This window comes from Somniosus microcephalus, chromosome 7, assembly GCF_052327205.1.
Source record: "Somniosus microcephalus isolate GS21.2 chromosome 7, FLI_Smic_1.0, whole genome shotgun sequence".
In the NCBI taxonomy this organism is placed as follows: domain Eukaryota; kingdom Metazoa; phylum Chordata; class Chondrichthyes; order Squaliformes; family Somniosidae; genus Somniosus; species Somniosus microcephalus.
In genome coordinates, this window is record NC_140993.1 from 196,956,575 (window position 1) to 196,976,284 (window position 19,710).

Here is a 19,710-nt window from a genome sequence, read left to right on the forward strand (position 1 = left end):
TATATCTTGGCCACATAGCCAAAAGAGAATGTTGACCAGGAGAGGGTCAGCCCTCCCAATACCACTCAAACATTGCTTTAGCTGGCACTGATGGTATTTGTGAGATATCTGTGAATAGGGCCAAACTAGGTCTCCTGTCAGGGATACATTAAGAATATTAAAAGACTAACCTCCCCTGACCTCTCAAAATATTCCAGTTTTATTTTTAGATTTAAAGCATTAGTGAATAAGAGCATTAATTAGCATTGAAAATCAAATTATATTTTTATCTGGAATTTCCAAAAGTACTATTAAATAAAAGATTTTTTTAAATGAGCTATCCCACTGTAAATAAGTCTTGAGGAGGAGCAGCAAACGCTCCACAGTAACATGTAAAAAGGAATTCCCACCTACCTGTTGCTGGCAGCACGCGGGCTGCTGAAGAATAGTGAGCAGAGCAGACCCAATGCCTGCTCCACTTAGCGCAGATACATTTCCAGCAGGGGTCCTTCAATAGGCATTAGGCCCCTAATGCCTGTTTTAGGCATCCACCAAGGATTTTCAATTTAGCTCTAATTAACAAAATAGGATTTCTAATAAAAACCCAGTTTTGCTCCCTTCCCATAAGTTTGCAGTTATGAGTAGTGATGGTTTGAACCACAATAGAAAATGTCTCCAAAACAACCTAGTTTAAAAATGTATATAATTTTAAATTAGTATATATTCCTATTCAAATAACAAGTGCATCTTCTAAATATAATAATTTCAAGATACATACTGTTTATTAATAAAGCTTAAGGTAGCACCAAGTCTTTCCTCATATAATTTGCTCTGTGAAGTAGAACAATAAAATAGTGAATACGCTGTCACGTTAAGATTTCTTTTTGTCTGCAAGAAATAACATGTAAATACACTTAATAAAAGTCTCCCACTCCGTACCTACATACATTGCTCAATTTTAGAAATTCTACAGATCAGAAATTGCAAGTTGAGCAATTTAAATTGTAAAAATGATTTCAATTTCAGCATTTTTCTAAAGTTTCAAATAAGGGAGATAGATTTATAATTAATGTAAACTTTCAGCATATTTTATCAGTTTGTACATGTGGTATAGTTCAACTGTAATGTGTCTTAAATGGTTTTCCACACGTTCCCACTGATAATGAAATCTTACTTTCATCTATTATAACCACAGGTATTTGGTTACTGTAGATTACCCAAGAAACAAGTATAATCTGGTCCAGAGAACAATTAATAAAGGGTGTTAATATCAATCATATCCACAGGCCTTACTCTGTTCTGAGCTGCAGTCATCAACTCTTTTAGCGCATAATATTTAAATAGATCTTGTTCAGCAGGAGAAACAAGTTTAGTGCATAATATTTAAATATTATTAATCTTGTTCAGCAGGAGAAACGAGTATACACACACACACACACACACACAAAAGCAATTTCTAAGCAGATCAAGTAAAACCTCAAAAAGTTTAAGTTGTAAGCTGGGAGTGTCCAATTATTATTAATATATATAAGAAAGTTTCTGCATCAATGGAAAAATATTAGTTCCTGTTTCTGATCGTGATTTAGCCGTTCATTAATCTTTAAAATACTAGAGACTATTTTTTAAATGTTTATTTGTGTAAGACACTGGATCTAATTTTACTTCAAAAATCACAAATTATAGGCCTTTGCGAGCTCTGAAAGTACTTTGTACCACTTTGAAAGGTTTCTATTTTTGTATGTAAATGTACAACTCAAGGTAAAGGACAGCAGAATTGGGGAAAATATAGATCTTTACCTTTAGGTGCAATCGTCAACATTGTTCAAATGAAAGTAAATTCCAATCATCATGGAACATTCATAGAGCTATTCCTTTAAGAGACAATGAGGCAGAACCATATGATCGTCCCCTTCCTGCACAGTGCCCCTAGGCAGTCAGCTTTAGTTCTTTTTGACAACTGGAAATATTAGCAATGGCATATTTATGACTGATATTAACATCCTTCACGAATTGTACCAGACTATACTTGTTTCGTGGGTAATGTACAGTAACTAAATGGAAATACCTGTGGTTACAATAGACTTAGCAGTATGATTTCTTTGTCAATAGAAAGCCCACAGTGATTCACGAGGATGTCGAAGGATCTAGTTTAATAACTACATACAATTTGAACCAGAATGTTTTTTTGTAAATAATTGGCTATATAAAAAGAGTTAGTAAAGCATATGTCTTATTTAACTATCTAAACATGAGACTATCAACTTGCCATATTTTCTTCCTTCCTCTCATCTTGAACTGTCATATGAAAAGCGCACATTAATTTGAACAGTGATGACTGTTACACCCAAAGAAGAATACCAATTTTTCTTCTTCATTTTGTATACTCCATGTATCCCTGGAAACCCACTTGTCCTGTACCAAGGTGCAGATATCAGTTTTGCCAAGTTACACTTACTTTTACAGCAAGCTCAATGCAGTAATGTTTTGTGAAGCTGTGTAAACTGCTCCACACAGCTGCTTTGTGAGCTTCTTCAATAGCTGATTTAGTAAATACACTGCAGTGTTGTACTGAGTCATACAGACCAAGAAGGTTTCATCTTTAGTCCATACTGTGTCAGTTGGTCTCAGCTTGGGTTGTGATAAGTGCACACTTCAGTACCCCTGGGATTTGCAGGATAAAGGTCAGGTATTCTGCTCCTGATTGTTATGCAGTGACTACTGTTGGAAAGTGTGTGTAGGTGTGGATGCTACAAGAGAATCAGGTTCACTTAGGGCATATGTAGGGCATAGCAAGGCTGGTCACAGGAGATTGCCTATCTATCCCAAACATCCAGTGTTGCTATCTAATGGAAGTGGGATGTAAAATTGATAGAGGGGAAAGTCGGTGCAATTGGACACAGAACAATCAATTCCACAGGCTCAGACACCAATTCTAAAGTTGTTTTTTTTAAAGTCCATCAATCGGTGCACGTAAGCCACAGGCTATGCTACAAGAGCCTCCAAGGGCTGCCGCATCCAATCTCGGTGCCCATTCCCAGGTGGATTCCCCAGTGAAGGCCTGGGACTTTGATATAGTGGCAATAACAGAGACCTGGTTCAAAGAAGGGGAGGTTTGGGAACTTAATATGGCTACAAGGTATTCAGGAAAGATAGGGAAGGAAAAAAAGGGAGTGGCAGTATTGATCAAAGAAACTATTATCGCGCTGGAGAGGGATGATGTAATTGAGGGATCAAAGACAGAATCTATTTGGTTTGAATTAAGGAACAATACAGAAGCTACTGAGTGTATACTGTAGGTCACCAAATAGTGGGAAGAAGTTAGAGGAGAAAATTTGAAGGTAAATTACAGAAAGATGCAAGTAGTGATAATGGGGGACTTCAATTATCCTAGACTGGTATAGTAATAGTGTAAAGGGAAAACATGGGGAGGAATTCCTGAAAGGTGCACAAGATCACTTTCTTAATCTGTGTGTTTCCAGCCCAACAAGGAAGGAAGCAGTGCTGGATCTAGTTCTGAGAAATGAAGTGGGGCAAGTGGAGCATGTTTCAGTGGGGGTGCATTTGGGGAACAGTGATCATAATATCATCAGGTTTAGAATAGTTATGGAAAAGGTGGATTGCAGTCAAAAATTGGTAGACAAAACAGTAATTAAATGATGGGAGCCCTTCAAAGAGGAGATGGTTCAGGTACAGAGTAAACACATTCCCACAAGGGGGAAAGGAAAGACATCCAAAGCTAGAGCTCCCTGGATGACGAATGATAGAGAAATTAAAATTAAATAGAAAAAGGAGGCTTATGACAAATGTAAGCTTCATTATACAGTAGAGAACCAAGATGAATACAGAAAATAGGGGAGAGTTAAAAAAGGGAATAAGAGGGGCAAAGAAAGAGTATGAGAATAGATTAGTGGCTAACATAAAAGGGAACCCAAAAGTTTTTTTTATAAACATATAAATTGTGAAAGGGTAGTCAAAGGAAGGGTGAGGCTGATAAGGGACCAAAAAGGAGATCTTGTGGAGGCAGTGGCAGGGCTACCAAATGAGTACTTTGCATCTGTCTTCACTGGAGAAGACGATGCTGCCAATGCAGCAGTGAAGGAGAAGGTAGCAGCAATATTGGATAGAATAAAAAGATAAAGAGGAGGTAGTTAAAAAGTTGGCAGTACTCAAAGTAGAGAAGTCACTCGGTCCAGATAAGATGCATCGTAGGTTGCTGAGGGAAGTAAGGGTGGAAATTGCGGAGGCTCCGGCCACAATCTTTCAATCCTTCTTAGATATGGGAGATGACTGGAGGTTGGCAAATGTTACACCCCTGTTCAAAAGAGGGGAGGGGGATAAACTCAGCAATTAGAGGTCAATCAGCAGGTGGTGGGGAACCTTTTAGAGACAATGGGCCAGATATTCCGGTCCCTATGGGTGGGTACGCGCTGTGTACTGACCCGTAGGGACATCGGAAATGCCGGTTTCAGGCATGCACTGCGCATGCACTGGAAATCAGCATTTCCCATCTGTCAAGAAAGCTCTTGACAGATCCTCTGCCTGCGCTGGAGCAGGGCCTCTGCGGGTGGAGAGTTCCGTTTTTTGGAGACCCTCCACCCGCAGAAAACACTTACAATTCTTGTGCCTGGTAAAAGCAGGCTCAAGGCCTGCTTTAACCAGGATAAGAGCTGAAAAAGTTTTTTTTTTTAATTCCCACTGATTTATCATTTAAAAATACTTTAAAGAAAGGTAAGTTTATTTTTAGCCCCGTTAAAAACTTTAATTACTTTTTTCAAAAATTTAAATATTTGTTTAAAATAGTTAATTTATGTAATTTATAGTCATTTTAAAAATGTGATTTTTAAAAATTTATTTGAAGTTTTACTATGTTTTGGGGATGATCTCTATTCATATATTTGACAGGTCTTCCTGTCAAATCTATGACTGGAGATTCCCTTCTCTGGCTCCCCATGGCCCACATGATCCCAGCGACGCTGCGAACCACCTGAGCCTCTGGGATACGGCACACCGGCAGTTTGGAGAGGCCCAGTAACGGAACTCTGCGCCTCCCGGTCCAAGCGCAGATTTTTCCAGATCGCAGCCCTCCACCCACAGAAGACCTGCGAACGGAATTTCTGGGCTAATAATCTGGGACAATCTCAGACTGATGAAATGGCCAGTCACGTGGCAGATGAAATTTAACACAGAGAGGTGTGAAGTGATACATTTTGGTTGGTAGAATGAAGAGAAGCAATATAAACTAAATGTTACAATATTAAAGGGGTACATGAACAGGGAGACCTGGGGGTGTATGTACACAAATCTTTGAAAGTTCTAGGGTAAGTTGAGAAGGCTGTTAAAAAAAAGCATATGCGATCCTTGGCTTTATTAATAGAGGCACAGAGTGCAAAAGCAAGGAAGTTATGCTGAACCTTGATAAAACACTGGTTAGGCATCAGCTGGAATATTGTGTTCAATTCTGGGCACCACACTTTAGGAAGGATTTCAAGGCCTTAGAGAGGGTGCAGAAGAGATTTACTAGAATGGTACCAAAGATGTGGGACTTCAGTTATGTGGAAAAACTGGAGAAGCTGGGGCTATTCTTAGAGCAGAGAAAGTTAGAGGAGATTTGATAGAGGTGTTCAAAATCAAGAATGGCTTTGATAGAGCAAATAAGGAGAAACTGGCCTAGAAATTGTAACCTTTAGTGCTGGTCGGTGAGGCCAGTTTTGAAGAAAAATGGCAGCCGCCTCTCATCGCTGAACGCAGAAGCTGCCATATTGGACAGGTCGGCAGCGCTGCCATTGCCTGCATTCATCGCAAGCATTTAAATGACTCAGAGCATGATGTCAATCGAAGTGCAATGCTGAAATGACGCTTGCTCAGCGATTTTGGGTGTCACCCCTCCTCTTAGCGCCCTCTCCAAAGCACAACAGTGTGTAGAGCTGGGAGAAAGCAGTAGAGATCTATAGATCTCCACCAGAATCTTCAATAATGCTGCAGAGTATGTCCAGTCCAGTGAGATGGCTCATGGTGATTGCTGCAGGAACACATCAGATTGAATGCCTGTTCTATACACGTTAGATGCCAACACTCAACCAGACGGAGCAGGTCAGCGAGTTCTGGCACGTAATGTGTACAGAACAGTATATGGGTACAAATAGTCTGGGGGACTTGTACTGCATCTAAAGGCCTGATCCATTACTGTCGCTTGCAGTTGTGTCAGTAAACTGGAAATGAAATATTTGGGCTTTGTAAATGTTTACTGTTAGTGTTCCAAATGTCTGTATTGAATATGCATCCTCTTACTCTGAAGTAACAGGTGTGTACTTATTATATTTTCAATGAAAGGAGCCCGAACTACTTTTTCCTGTTTCTGAAGGAATTTTTAAATCTGCATTTACTCATATCGATATTCAGGTGTTCAGGGTATCCAGTAAACTTTTCACATCCCTTGGTGTATTCAGGGAGGAATCATGGGTCACCTACGCCGGCTGACGTCCAGTATTGCAAACAAGTCTCCCAATTCCAGTATACCATTGCCCTTTAAATGCTTATCTGAGTACCTTCTAGAGAGATATAATCCTAAAAACTTAGTGAAAAGCCTCTGTAATAACAAAGCTTATTCACTATGTATGCGTATCAAAAGAATAGGTTGCTTTTATTTGTATTCTAGGGAGTAGAATCGGAAATATTGGTTGTATTCTTTAAAATGACAGATTCATCTATTTTTACGTTTTCATTTATCTTGCATCAACCGCAAAATATAAGCGGAAACATAGTACACTAAGAAATCGCGATCTCCTGAGAACGTCACACAGATCCTTTAGACCCGACCTTCGGCCTCCTGCTGATTTTACCGGTAGAAAGAACGCATTGAACAAGAGCTTCTGCACTGTGCTCATTTAAATCAGCAGGCAGCACCAAAATACTGGCGGTGCCTACGCTCTTTTTGCGGGCAGCCGTTAAACCTTAGCCCGGGGTGGCACCCCTCGTTTTAGGGCTTAATAGAATTTCTAGGCCACTGTTTCCAGTGGCAGAAGGGTCCCTAACCAGAGCAGACAGATTTAGTGCTTGGCAAAAGAACCAGAGGTGACATGAGGAAACATTTTTTACCGCAGCGAGTTATGATGATCTTGAAAGCACTGCCTGAAAGGTGCAGGAAGCAGATTCAATAGTAGCTTTCAAAAGGAAATTGGATAAATACTTGAAGGGAAAACTTTTTCAGTGCTGTTGGGAAAGAGGAAGGGAGTGGACTAATTGGATAGCTCTACCAAAGAGGCGGCAAAGTCACAAGGGGCTGAATGGCCTCCTCCTGAGCTGTTTCATTCTATGTGGAACACTGAGCAAAAACAGTTATGCTGTGTTGATTTACTTTTAAAAAAAAAGTATATACCTCTAGTTGAGAACTGGATGGAAGGTACTTATAGGGGAAAAACAGAATATGATCAATACTGCATGAGGCACAATATTCACTGTGTTGTTGGGGGCTAGTGTCACCTTGGATGGCAGGGATGTAAGTGAAGGTGAGGGGAGGTGTAACATTTCAGAAATTTCACTTCAGACCTTTGGAAATCAGAGTACTTATGCATAAAATGTCCTGAGGAGATTAATGGAATGCAGTAGAGTCCAATGACGATTAAACTGTACAGGGTCTGTGGAAGAAACAGGTTTGATTGCCTGAACCATCATTTCTCATCCCATGCTTTCTTATCTACAAATTTGGAGTAAAATGAAAAGGAGAAAAATAATTCAAAGTACGCTAAAGAAATAAGTAAAAATAATGACTGGGCTTTCCGCTTCTGTGCTTGCCGGCATGCCATTCCACACCCATGTAACTATAAATGATAAAAAGTTTAAGGAATTTAATCAAAAAATTAAAGACAAGCGGAAGATTTTAGTTTGAAAATGTCACATAAAATATATACATTTTATGCATGTAATGCAAGATTGTGTCCACATGGTCATCTCTTCTGCTCCCAGAGTCCATCCTTGGTACCTCCTTATTCATAATCTACATGCTACATTCAGCAACATGATTCCCAATCATGCCTCCAGTCTCCCCAACCCAAACCAAATTCCTTGATCTCCTGCTTAGTGTCCACCGCTGCGTGTAAATCTTTCCAAGATGTCCTTTACATAAGGTGTACAATGTAAATTGGTGTCAATAGACAGCTAACAGGGAAGAAGAATTTTCTTCTCTCCTCCTCTTCTGAAGGCAGTGACTAATGCTGGGGTTTGGTTTCGTAGGTGCCAGTCACCTTCCAGCACCTCACTCAGCTAGTCGTGCTTCATGTGCGACCCTGAACAGTGAGCTTCAGCAAACTATTTGGGCTGTGGTGGTCATCGCTGACAAGCCCAAACCTGTCCTCACTTGACATACACAGCAGGCGTCAATAGATAGCAGTTAAGAGCAGTGCCCCTACTGTCACCCTGCCCGAGATCAATGAATTCGGCAGACTGGGAATAAAACCTGGTCTGCATGGTTCAGCTACACATCAACTTTACTAATTGAACCCCTGAAGAGCTCAGTTCAGTTGGCATTCAAATTCATAACAGCAAAGCTGAAGCAGTGTGTAATTGGTGGAACCCTCAAGAGCAATGACTCATGTGCCACCAATTTGTTCTCATATGTAATTTTTTAAAAGGTTTTCTTATGGTCAGCCAGTGAGGATGGAAAAGGCAAATATATGTAGGTAAAAGGGTAAAATTATGATAACCATCACTGAACTAGTACAACAATATTCTGGGTATGTTATTGAGGATATCAAATTACAAGAAAATAAACATTAATATTTTTCATGTAATTACCTGAAGAATTTAATGCGGTATTTAATACTTTTTCAACTCAGTAATCTAAATGAAAATATATAAACCAAGAACAAATCGGTGTTTATTCTACTGGGCAGTAATTTGTTTTTATTTTACTGTCATCAAAATTATTTGGGTGAGGAACATTTTTTCTGTGGTGAATTTATCAAATAGGACTCTGGCTTGTAAACTGGTGATTGAGGTTAGAATCAGCATTTATTATGGTTGAGATTATTTTGGCCCCTTGCAGGAGATAGTAAATTAGGAACAAAAGGCATTTTACTGTAATCCACCAAAATGACATGGTTCTGTTGGAAACGGGAGGCTCCAGAACTCTGGATCCACAGGACACAGAGTTAAGGAGAAAGGCCTTCCTCCTGTCTGTATAATAGAAAAAAATCTGTCAATTTCAGCATGATGGAAGAGTCAGGATTTCAGTAAACCATAATGGTATGTGTGAAATTTCCATACAATGACCACCTGAAGTAAAACTTACAGCAGTACAATTTATAAATTCTACCCTTCCGGACTTGGGATACATCGAGAGTGTGTATTTGAGCTTTATATAATGAGGGAGAAATAATTCAGCTCAAGGGGACATTGTATGAACATTCCATACATCCATCATGCTTTATTGAAAAAAAAATCAAAATGTGGATAAACTTCCATAATTGTTCCAGCAAATTTCAACCAATTAACATTACTACTACTGCTGTAATGTCACTAACTTAAGGATTGAACTGACAGCGCAATAACTTTTCATGACAACATAGAATCATAGAATAGTACAGCACACAAGGAAGCCATTTGGTCCATCGAGTCTGCGCCGGCTCTTTCGAAGAGCAATCCAGTTAGTCCCACTCCCCCGCTCTTTCCCCATATCCTTGCAATTTTTTCCCCTTCAAGTATTTATCCAATTCCCTTTTGAAGGCTAGTATTGAATCTGTATCCACCACCCTATCAGGCAGTGCATTCCAAATCCTAACCACTCATTGCATAAAAGTTTTTCCTCATGTCGCCTCTGGTTCTTTTGCCAATCATCTTAAATCTGTGTCCTCTGGTTATCGACCCTTCAGCCATTGGAAACAGTTTCTCTTTATTTACTCTATCTAAAACCTTAACGATTTTAAACACCTCTATCAAATCACCTCCTAGCCTTCTCTGCTCTAAGGAGAACTACCCAGCTTTTCCAGTCTATCCCCGTAACTGTAATCCCTCATCCCTGGAACCATTCTAGTAAATCTCTTCTGCACCCTCTCCAAAGCCTTTCCATCCTTCCTAAAGTGCAGTGCTCAGAATTGGACACAATACCCCAGCTGAACTAGTGTTTTATAAAGGTGCAGCATAACCTCCTGGCTTTTGTACTCTATGTGCCTCAACTCTGCTGTGACATTTTGCCTGCCCCCCACCTTGTCGCCTGCCCACCTTGAGGAGGGATCCCACTGGGTCAAGCACAGCAACTGAGCTCGGTGCACAGACCCGTCAAGGACACAAAACCTGAAACAGCAAGAAGCAAGGAGAAAGGGCACTGTGGTCAGAACATGGAGATGGAGAATGAAGGTGCCTGGGATCTCACTGCCGTGCTGCCTCCCGCAGGATAGCCGAGCACAACCAGGGTGGCAATAGGGGCTGCAATCAACTTCAACAGCCTGTGGTCATGGAGGAGAAACTAGTCAGGGTTCGTGCTCCAGGTCCCCAAGATCAATCCTGCTGGAAAATGCCTGCATGTGGCTGCTGGTGACAGCAGGGTTGGGCTTTGCTGTAATAACACTCATCCCTCGGAATAAATATCAACATTGAGAGCCTAGAAACACGGGAAGAAGGCCACATTGGTGAGGTGCTGGATATGGAATATATAGCTGAGTAGAGTCCATGATAGGGGAGAGTGTCCGTGGGAGGAGATTAAATGGGTGGGTAGAGTCCATGATAGGGGAGAGTGTTCTTCAATCTGTGCTAGCCATAGATCCAAAGCCTTGCATTAATTCATCTGATCTAAGATTAAGATCCCATGATAATATTAAAGATTTTGTGGAAGTTTGATGTGCCTGACACCCACCATAAACTACACATTCAAGGGATGGACTGCCAAAGACTCCTCTTCCACTGAGAGATGAAAGGCATCAAATGGATCCCCTTATCTTAAGAGTTCCTGGAGGTTAAAAAGAACACAAATTGCATTATATGACAAATGGTCAAGAACATAATGCCAGATGTCAAAACACCCCAATTTGCAGATGCCTAGCTGTGAGTACAGGTAGACTATCCTTTATCCGAAAACCTCGGGACCAGCCGTGTTTCGGTTTTCGGAAAATTTCGGATTTCGGAAGGTATTTTATAAGACTGGGAAATTTGTCGGGGGTGGGTCCGCGGTGGGGGTCCGCGCGGGGGTCAGCGGGAGTCAGGGTCGGCGGGGGTCCGGCGGGAGGGTCGGGGTCGTGCGCACGACTTACGCTGACCCTCTGCTCAGCATAAGTCGTGCGCCACTCTGGTCATGTCGTGCGCACGACTTACGCTGAACGAAAAAACCTTCGGTTTTTAGAGGGTTTCGGTTTTCGGAAGTTCGGATAAAAGGTCGTCTACCTGTATTATCATTACAGAAATAAGAACATAAGAAACATAAGAATTAGGAGCAGGAGTAGGCCATACGGCCCCTCGAGCCTGCTCCGCCATTCAATAAGATCATGGCTGACAATCGACCTCAACTCCACTTTCCCGCCAGATCTCCATATCCCTCGATTCCCCTAGAGTCCAAAAATCTATCTATCTCAGCCTTGAAAATACTCAGACTCAGCTGAAGGGCTGAACAGGCTGGGGGTCTATTCTCCAGAAGAGAGAATGCAGAGGGGTGATCTAATAAAGGTCTTTAAAATTATGAAGCGGTTTAATAGGGTAGATGTAGAAGATATTTCCACTTGTGGGAGAGACCAAAACTAGGAGTCATAAATATAAGAGTCACCAATAAATCCTATAGGGAATTCAGGAGAAATTTTTTTACCCAAAGAGTGGCAAGAATGCAGAACTCGCTACCACAAGGAGATTTTGAGACAACTAGCATAGAACTAGATAAACACATGAAAGAGAAAGGAAAAGGTTATGCTGATAAAGTTAAATGAAGAGGGGTGGGAGGAGGCTCATGGAGCAAAAAAACACCAGCACAGACCAGTTGAGCTGAATGGAATGTTTCTGTGATGTACATTCTATGTAATTCTATGTATATGAAAACCAAAATACCCACCATGTATGATACTAAACTGTTAAGCTCGCCATTAGGTTGATTCAGCAGGTATTCCAATGTTTTAGCTGTATCACATGCTGGAAGAACTGCAATTTTGATTCTAACAATGGGTTTACAAGGGAAAACCTTGCCTGACTTACCTCCTTAATTTTTTTTTGAAGTGATGTCTCAAGTGGACTGTAGAAATTCCTACGATTTGGTGTACCTAGACTTGCCAAAAGCATTTGATGAAGCTTCTAATGAAAGATAAGCGCAAAGCGGTCAGGATTCAGGGTAAAACTTTGGAATAGAATTTTTTTTAATGGCCGATGGGTAAAAGACAATAGCTATTAGTTAAAGAAGTTATGTCGAAGGTGAGGGAACGTGCTGAGTGGGTTGAATATCAAGGCCGCTACTGTTTCTACTTTCTATAAACTCATTGCAAATTGGTATCATCTACAGATGTTACCAAAGTAGAAGCAGCATTTGATTGAGGAAACAGCTCAGGACCTGAAAAAAAATGAATGGGATAAAACATGTAATGGGCAAAATGATGGCCGGTAAAATTTAATATGGTTAATTTTTAAATACAGCAAATGGGAAAAAATGGGCAACATAATTACTCCATGAATGGCATTGAAATATCTAATGATAAAGTTGAAAATATCTAGGCGTGCAACAGCAATTAACAAAGCAAATAGAATGCTGAACTATATAAGCTCAACAGTAGCGCACAAGTCAGAGGGAACAGCATAAAAAGTGGCTCGTTTCCTTATACACTGATATCCCTTAGTGATGAGCACAAACATTTCCCACAAGTAAAATCAAGGAAAACCCAAAGATGTTTTATGAATACATAAAGAGCAAGAAAAAAAAAGACTTGTATTTATATAGTGCCTTTCACGACCACCGGACGTCTCAAAGCACTTTACAGCCAATGAAGTACTTCTGAAGTGGAGTCACTGTTGTAATGTAGGAAACAGGGTGCATATCCACAGATTCCTGAAGGTAGCAGGACAGGTAGATAAGGTGGTTAAGAAGGCATACGGGATACTTTCCTTTATTAGCCGAGGCATAGAATATAAGAGCAGGGAGGTTATGCTTGAACTGTATAAAACACTAGTTAGGCCACAGCTAAAGTACTGCATGCTGTTCTGGTCACATTACAGGAAAGAGGTGATTGCACTAGAGAGAGTACAGAGAAGATTTACGAGGATGTTGCCAGGACTGGAAAATTTTAGCTATGAGGAAAGATTGGACAGGCTGGGGTTATCATCTTTGGAACAGAGGAGGCTGAGGGGAGACTTGATTGAGGTGTATAAAATTATATGGGGCCCGGATAGAGTGGATAGGAAACACCTATTTCCCTTAGCAGAGAGGTCAATAACCAGGGGGTATAGATTTAAAGTAACTGGTAGAAGGATTTCAGGGGAGTTGAGAACTATTTTCACCCAGAGGGTGGTGTGGGTCTGGAACTCACTGCCTGAAAGGGTGGTAGAGGCGGAACCCCTCATCGCATTTAAAAAGTACATGGATATGCACTTGAAATACCATAACCTACAGGGCTACAGGCCAAGAGCTGGAAAGTGGGATTAGGCTGGATAGCTCTTTTGGCCGGCACACACACAATAGGCCGAATGGTCTCCTTCTGTACCGTAAATTTCTATGATTCTATGAGAGTTCAGCGTGAATTACATTGTAATGGAGAGTTATGACACTGGTTTTAAACTACAATACCTCAGATATTTTAACTGTTTAAAACTACAGTTCATCACATGAATATGACTGCAGAACTAAAGGAGAACCCAAGAAATTTAGCAACAGGAAAGTGGAATTAGGCCCAATAAGTATCCCTTTTTGATAGATCTCAACCCCATCATCTCAAGTCCGAGGTTCAGTCTGATGAGTTGCTTGATCTCGGCTAGGGTGGCAGCAAGACCATAACTGGCCTTGGGGCCTCGAGTTTGGGAAGAAAAAAAAAATCAGCCAACTTCCTGATCACAATATAGTGCATTGTCCTCCTACGATCATCACACATGGTCTACGGCTGAGCTCTGGACAATCCTTATTGGTTGGGGAAGGGCGGATCTGCAAGGGTCCAATAGTTGAACAGGATAACTGAATTAGGCAATTAAAGGCAGGTGTTGAGAGCTATAAAGATGGCTGCTGCTATATGACCTAAAGTTTTGAAATAAACTAGGTTTTGGGGTGTGCCTGCAAAAGTGGGGAAAACAACTATTAATATTTTATGGCCTCTTTAGCCTGTGCACGCCTGGCATAGGCCTTTGTGGAACAACAAATTTCTAGGCCTCCTCTGCTGATATTGGAATGCTAGATGTCTGGGTCTAATGAGCATCTCTTGCATCCAGCATTCAAATGACACAAATGGAGGGAAATAGGTCAGTTGATATACTTCCCTCTATTGGCATGCCATTTCAATAGGCCCACCATCTTGTTGGGGTACAGTCACAAATGCCAAGCATCCTCTGATATCTCACTCAAACCTAACCATTCTTCACGTGGCCTAGAAAGTTAGTGTCTGCAGCTATTCAATAACAGGGGGTATCACCACGTAGCTCAGTCCTGACCTCACTCCGTTTACACACGTGCTTAATTCCAGCAGGGGTTGCACCACCTTCACCATAGCTGATGATTGTAATACAAGAAATCCTCACACATTAACTAAGCTTTGCTGTCTAATCGCAAATAGCAAAGCCTTTGGCAGATTGGTCATGACAGTTGGTGTTATGGTTGCTAAGCAGGGGCCTTCCGTCCTAACCTTATACCACTTTGAGATGTTCCAATGGTATATACAGGATGAAGGTTGCTAGATCAGAAATAAAGAACTTACATTTATATACAGGAAACTTTCTGATATCCGGCACTGACTGGACCGAGCTGGTGCCATAACATCAAAAGTGCCGGACATACCAGAGTTAATGTTTAAACATAGAGAACTGAGCAGCTCCGTGTGAATCAACAAACCCTGTTGCTTAGCAACAGCTTCAAAACAATCGGCTGCAGCTGCAAGCGTCTGTAGCTGAAGCTGTTGCTATAGCTACAGACCTTGCAGTGCTTGACTGGGGAAAAAAAAGCAACGAGAACTAAAAAAACATAGAAAACAGCTCCTGATTTTTGCCGTTAGATCGAGTATTCCGGACATATAACCCACGGATAAACCAAAGTTTCCTGTAGCATCTTTCACATCCTCAGGATGTCCCAAAGTGCTTTACAGCCAATGAATTACTTTTAAAAGTGTTATGTATGCAAACATTGCAGTCAATTTGCACACAGCATGGTCCTACAAACAGCAATGAGATAGGCGAGTTAATCTGTTTTGGTGGCGTTAGCCAGGACACCAAAATATCTCCCCTGCTCTTCTCCGAACAGTGCCAAGGGATCTTTTACGCCACCCAGTAGGGTTTTTTTGTTGTTGATTCTTTGACTAATATGCATCCTCCGCACCACAATCTCATCCATCAATTCCCACAAGATTATTTTTTTGGGGAGTTCATGATTAAGTGATTAGTTAGATTCCAGTTAGTTTCAGGTCAAAACAAACCGGCACATTGGCACAGGTTCTACAGCTTAATATGACACGGGAGTAGACGACTGCATGTAACATCACCTGTCTGCAATGTCATGATGCGGTTTTCATTTGTAGTACGCAGCATATGGTTCCTCCAAATTTTAAATCAAGCCAGGCTATACTTCAACTGTGTGTTGAGGATGTGAAATGAAGGATAATTGGGCTTCATATTAAATCTGTTGCAGTTATTTTTCCACTTGCTACATACATGTATACCATTAGGCACTAGTGAAACAAAGCTAGAAACTGGGGTGTGACAGTATAAAACATACTTCCAATTCAGGGCCATTATACTGCAGATCTGGCTATTTTCTGTCATGTAGCTGGGTAATAAATGTTTTAATCGGGATGTACCTATTACAAAGATTCATATTCATCTACACTACTTTAGCGGCAGTAATCCTCTCTAGGGAATATAAAAAATGATTTACAAAAAAAACTATCATGCTCTCACATTTTGGCCTGGTTATAGAACAATATTGGCAGCAAGCTGTCTGGCCACCCTTCTTAGCCAGGTAACTGCAAGGTTTGGTGAGGAGTATAAAACAGAACTAAACTAAGGGTGGTGGTCGGGGGGGGGGGGGGGGGGGTGCCGACGGGTGTTGGGGAGAGAGCAAGATATTTTTTAAAAACTCATTCCGAATAAATTTCCCTTAGTTTCTGGCTGAAGCTGATCCATGCTTAAAAGGAAAAAAAGAAACTGATGTATTACTTAACAAAAGGGGGGAGAATAACAGTCAAACTGCAAACTGGTACACATTTCCTTTTAAGACCACTGAACCATTGTAAGATGATGTTAATATTTAATATACTGGAATTATATTCTCAACCACTGGCAAGCGCTTATAGTCAGGTAACATGTTCAAACTGAAAGAAAAACACACCAAGGCTAACAAATGGTCACCAAATTCATATTTATTTTCATTAAATTCATATAAACTGGGCCAACTTGAACCTCCAATATCTGTTTCAGACATATGAAAACTAATTTTATAGAAAAATCAGCTTCAGGCTTGCTTTTCAGAATGACATTTTGTTGGATTTGAACATCTTATTGAGCTACAGCACATCCAATTGAGATCTTAGCTGTTGTGACCTTGAAGAGCTTCAGCCATGAATAATTTGCCCATGCTCTGTGACGTGAACTCCTTGACCTGCTGGCAGTAGGTGTTGATTTGTCCTGTTAAGCAGAGAGAGTGAGAAAAAAATTACTCTGGGAACTTGACGGCCAAAAATGCAGCCTGAAAATGTAAACCCAGAATTCAAAAGGACAATAGTTCACACAATTATATACTGGACAGAATAAATGTAATTTTGTCAATATTTAATATACACATCTCATACTTTTTTTGTGTTTTAATGCTTGCATGCAAGCTAACCAATCACCACAGGTTACAATACAACCCCTACTGTATAATCACAGCGCCAACCACATCTGTCTGCAAAGTGACCAGTGTCAAAGTAATTATTACACAACACTCAAAAGAAGCCTTTCTGAAAACCTCTTATTTTCTCCACAATTCCATGCTAATGTAATCACAAGAACTTATGGTTGCAAAATTCTAAGGATCTGTATCAAATGGGCAATGTTCTGCTGCTTACCAATCATGCGATATGTACTTGGCACAGTACACCTAAAAGGTTGATACTCATTTAAACAGAAATGCAGGAGTACAATTTAAGGAAATGGGATTTGGACTTTAAGCGCAATGCCAAGTTTAATGACCTTTGCTGCTCTAACTTTACTACTTATTGCTGAATGGCAGCAAAGACTCTGCCAAAAGATTGGTAAATAAAGCCCCCAACTGTTCCTAAGGGATTCTGCAGTATTTCAGCTCTTCCTGAGTCAGCAGCCCAGTGCCCAATTTGAGTCAATACTGTGTATACTCGCCCAATTTAGACTAAAACAACAGAACTACCACAAAGTCTTACTAAACATGTTCCAAAATCTGATACAGTAATCATTTCCCTCTCCTTTCTAGAATGCTTCTGTAGGACAGGGATATTAACAAGAATTTCCATCTGGAAGTCTGCAAGTAACCAATGACAGGATCGGACAAAGTCAACATGGATTTACAAAAGGTAAATCGTGCTTGACTAATCTACTGGAATTTTTTGAGGATGCAACTGGTAAAATAGATAAGGGAGAATCAGTGGATGTGGTGTATTTGGATTTTCAAAAGGCTTTCGATAAGGTCCCACATAAGAGATTAGCGTGTAAAGTTAAGGCACATGGGATTGGGGGCAAGGTATTGACTTGGATAGAGAACTGGTTGGCAGACAGAAAGCAAAGAGTTGGAATAAACGGGTCTTTTTCCGAGTGGCAGGCAGTGACTAGTGGGGTACCGCAGGGATTGGTCCATGGACCCCAGCTATTCACAATATATATTGATGATCTCGACGAGGGAACTAGATGTAATATCTCCAAGTTTGCAGACGACACTAAGCTGGGTGGGCGTGTGTGCTGTGAGGAGGATGCCGAGAAGCTCCAGTATGATTTGGACAGGTTGGGCGATTGGGCAGAAGCATGGCAGATGCAATATACAGGAAACTTTTTTTTATCCGGCACCAACGGGACCGGCGTGGTGCCGGTTCATCAAAAATTCCAAATAACCGAAAACTATAGTAAAAGATACGGAGCTGAGAGCTCCGTATAAAGCAACAAACCCTGTTGCTTAGCAACAGGTTCAGAACAATGGCCACAAGTTCCAAGCGTCTCTGTAGCTTAGCAACAGCTGCAGCCACACCCTTGCACAGCAGCAGACCGAGGAAGGCAAGTAATAAAACTTACCTGAACCTACTCCTGAATTTTGCCGGTTAACCGAGATTTCTGGTTATTTAGGTGCCGGTAAATCAAAAGTTTCCTGTAACGTGGATAAATGCGAGGTTATCCACTTTGGTGTCAAAAACAGGAAGGCAGATTATCTGAATGGCAATAGATTGGGAGAAGGGGAAGTGCAATGAGACCTGGGTATCCTTGTGCACCAGTCGCTGAAGGTAAGCATGCAGGTGCAGCAGGCGGTTAAGGCGGCAAATGGTATGTTGGCCTTCGTAGCGAGAGGGTTTGAGCACAGGAACAAGGATGTCTTGCTGCAGTTGTACAAGGCCTTGGTGAGACCACATCTCGAGTATTGTGTGCAGTTTTGGTCGCCTTATCTGAGGAAGGAGGTTCTTGCTATGGAGGGAGTTCAGCGAAGATTCACCAGGCTGATACCTGGGATGGCAGGAATGACGTATGAGGAGAGATTGGGTCGATTGGGCTTTTACTCGCTGGAGTTTAGAAGAATGAGAGGGGATCTCATTGAAACTTATAAAATTCTGACAGGACTGGACAGACTAGATGCAGGAAGGATGTTCCCGATGGTCGGGGAGTCCAGAACCAGGGGTCACAGTATAAGGATAAGGGGTAAGCCATTTAGGACAGAAATGAGGAGGAATTTCTTCACCCAGAGAGCAGTGAACCTGTGGAATTCTCTACCACAGACGGCAGTAGAGGCCAATTCATTAAATATATTCAAGAAGGAGTTGGATATATTTCTTAAGGCTAAAGGGATCAAGGGATATGGGGAGAAAGCAGGGACAGGGTACTGAATTTGGATGATCAGCCATGATCTCATTGAATGGCAGAGCAGGCTCGAGGAGCCGAATGGCCTACTCCTGCACCTATCTTCTATGTTTCTATGATAGAGGCACCTCCCAAGGGTCCAATTTAGATCCCACTTGCACCAAGGAGTGGAAAATAGTCCAGGCCACTTTCCTTTTTGAAGCAGTTTTGGCAGTATCTGGACAAACCCAAGGGAGAATGCCAAGAGGTCTGGGGTGGCTGTTTTGGACATTTTTTACTTGGACTTGTCTTACTTTTCCAGGAAACAATTAAAAGTTGTGCTCTGTGAAAAGCTCTTCCCAAACTTTTTAAAGCCAGAATTTTCCATAAATTTTAAATTTTAAAACAAATACAAAATGGATTACAACAATAAGAGGAAAAGAATATGTAAGGTTTCTCCTACGACTTGGTTATGGAGAGCAGAAAGATTTAAATTGAAAGTGTTTTCCTTTATACTAAGCTGCTTTCTCCGTTACCTAACCCAATCTTCGCATGCCGCTACGTTTTTGTTTATATACACTAATGCATGGGGAG

General features: G+C 41.1%; 1 protein-coding gene across 1 annotated transcript in view; it reads right to left on the reverse strand.

Annotated features, from left to right (window-relative positions):
• Nucleotides 1-16,467: 16,467 nt before the first annotated feature.
• Nucleotides 16,468-19,710, reverse strand: part of eif3hb (eukaryotic translation initiation factor 3, subunit H, b) — a 90,895-nt gene continuing 87,652 nt past the window's right edge. Inside the window, exon 7 of the mRNA XM_085993293.1 lies at nucleotides 16,468-16,752. Coding sequence (XP_085849419.1) covers nucleotides 16,655-16,752 — 98 coding nt within the window. The 3' untranslated portion in view covers nucleotides 16,468-16,654. The remainder of the gene's footprint in view (nucleotides 16,753-19,710) is intronic.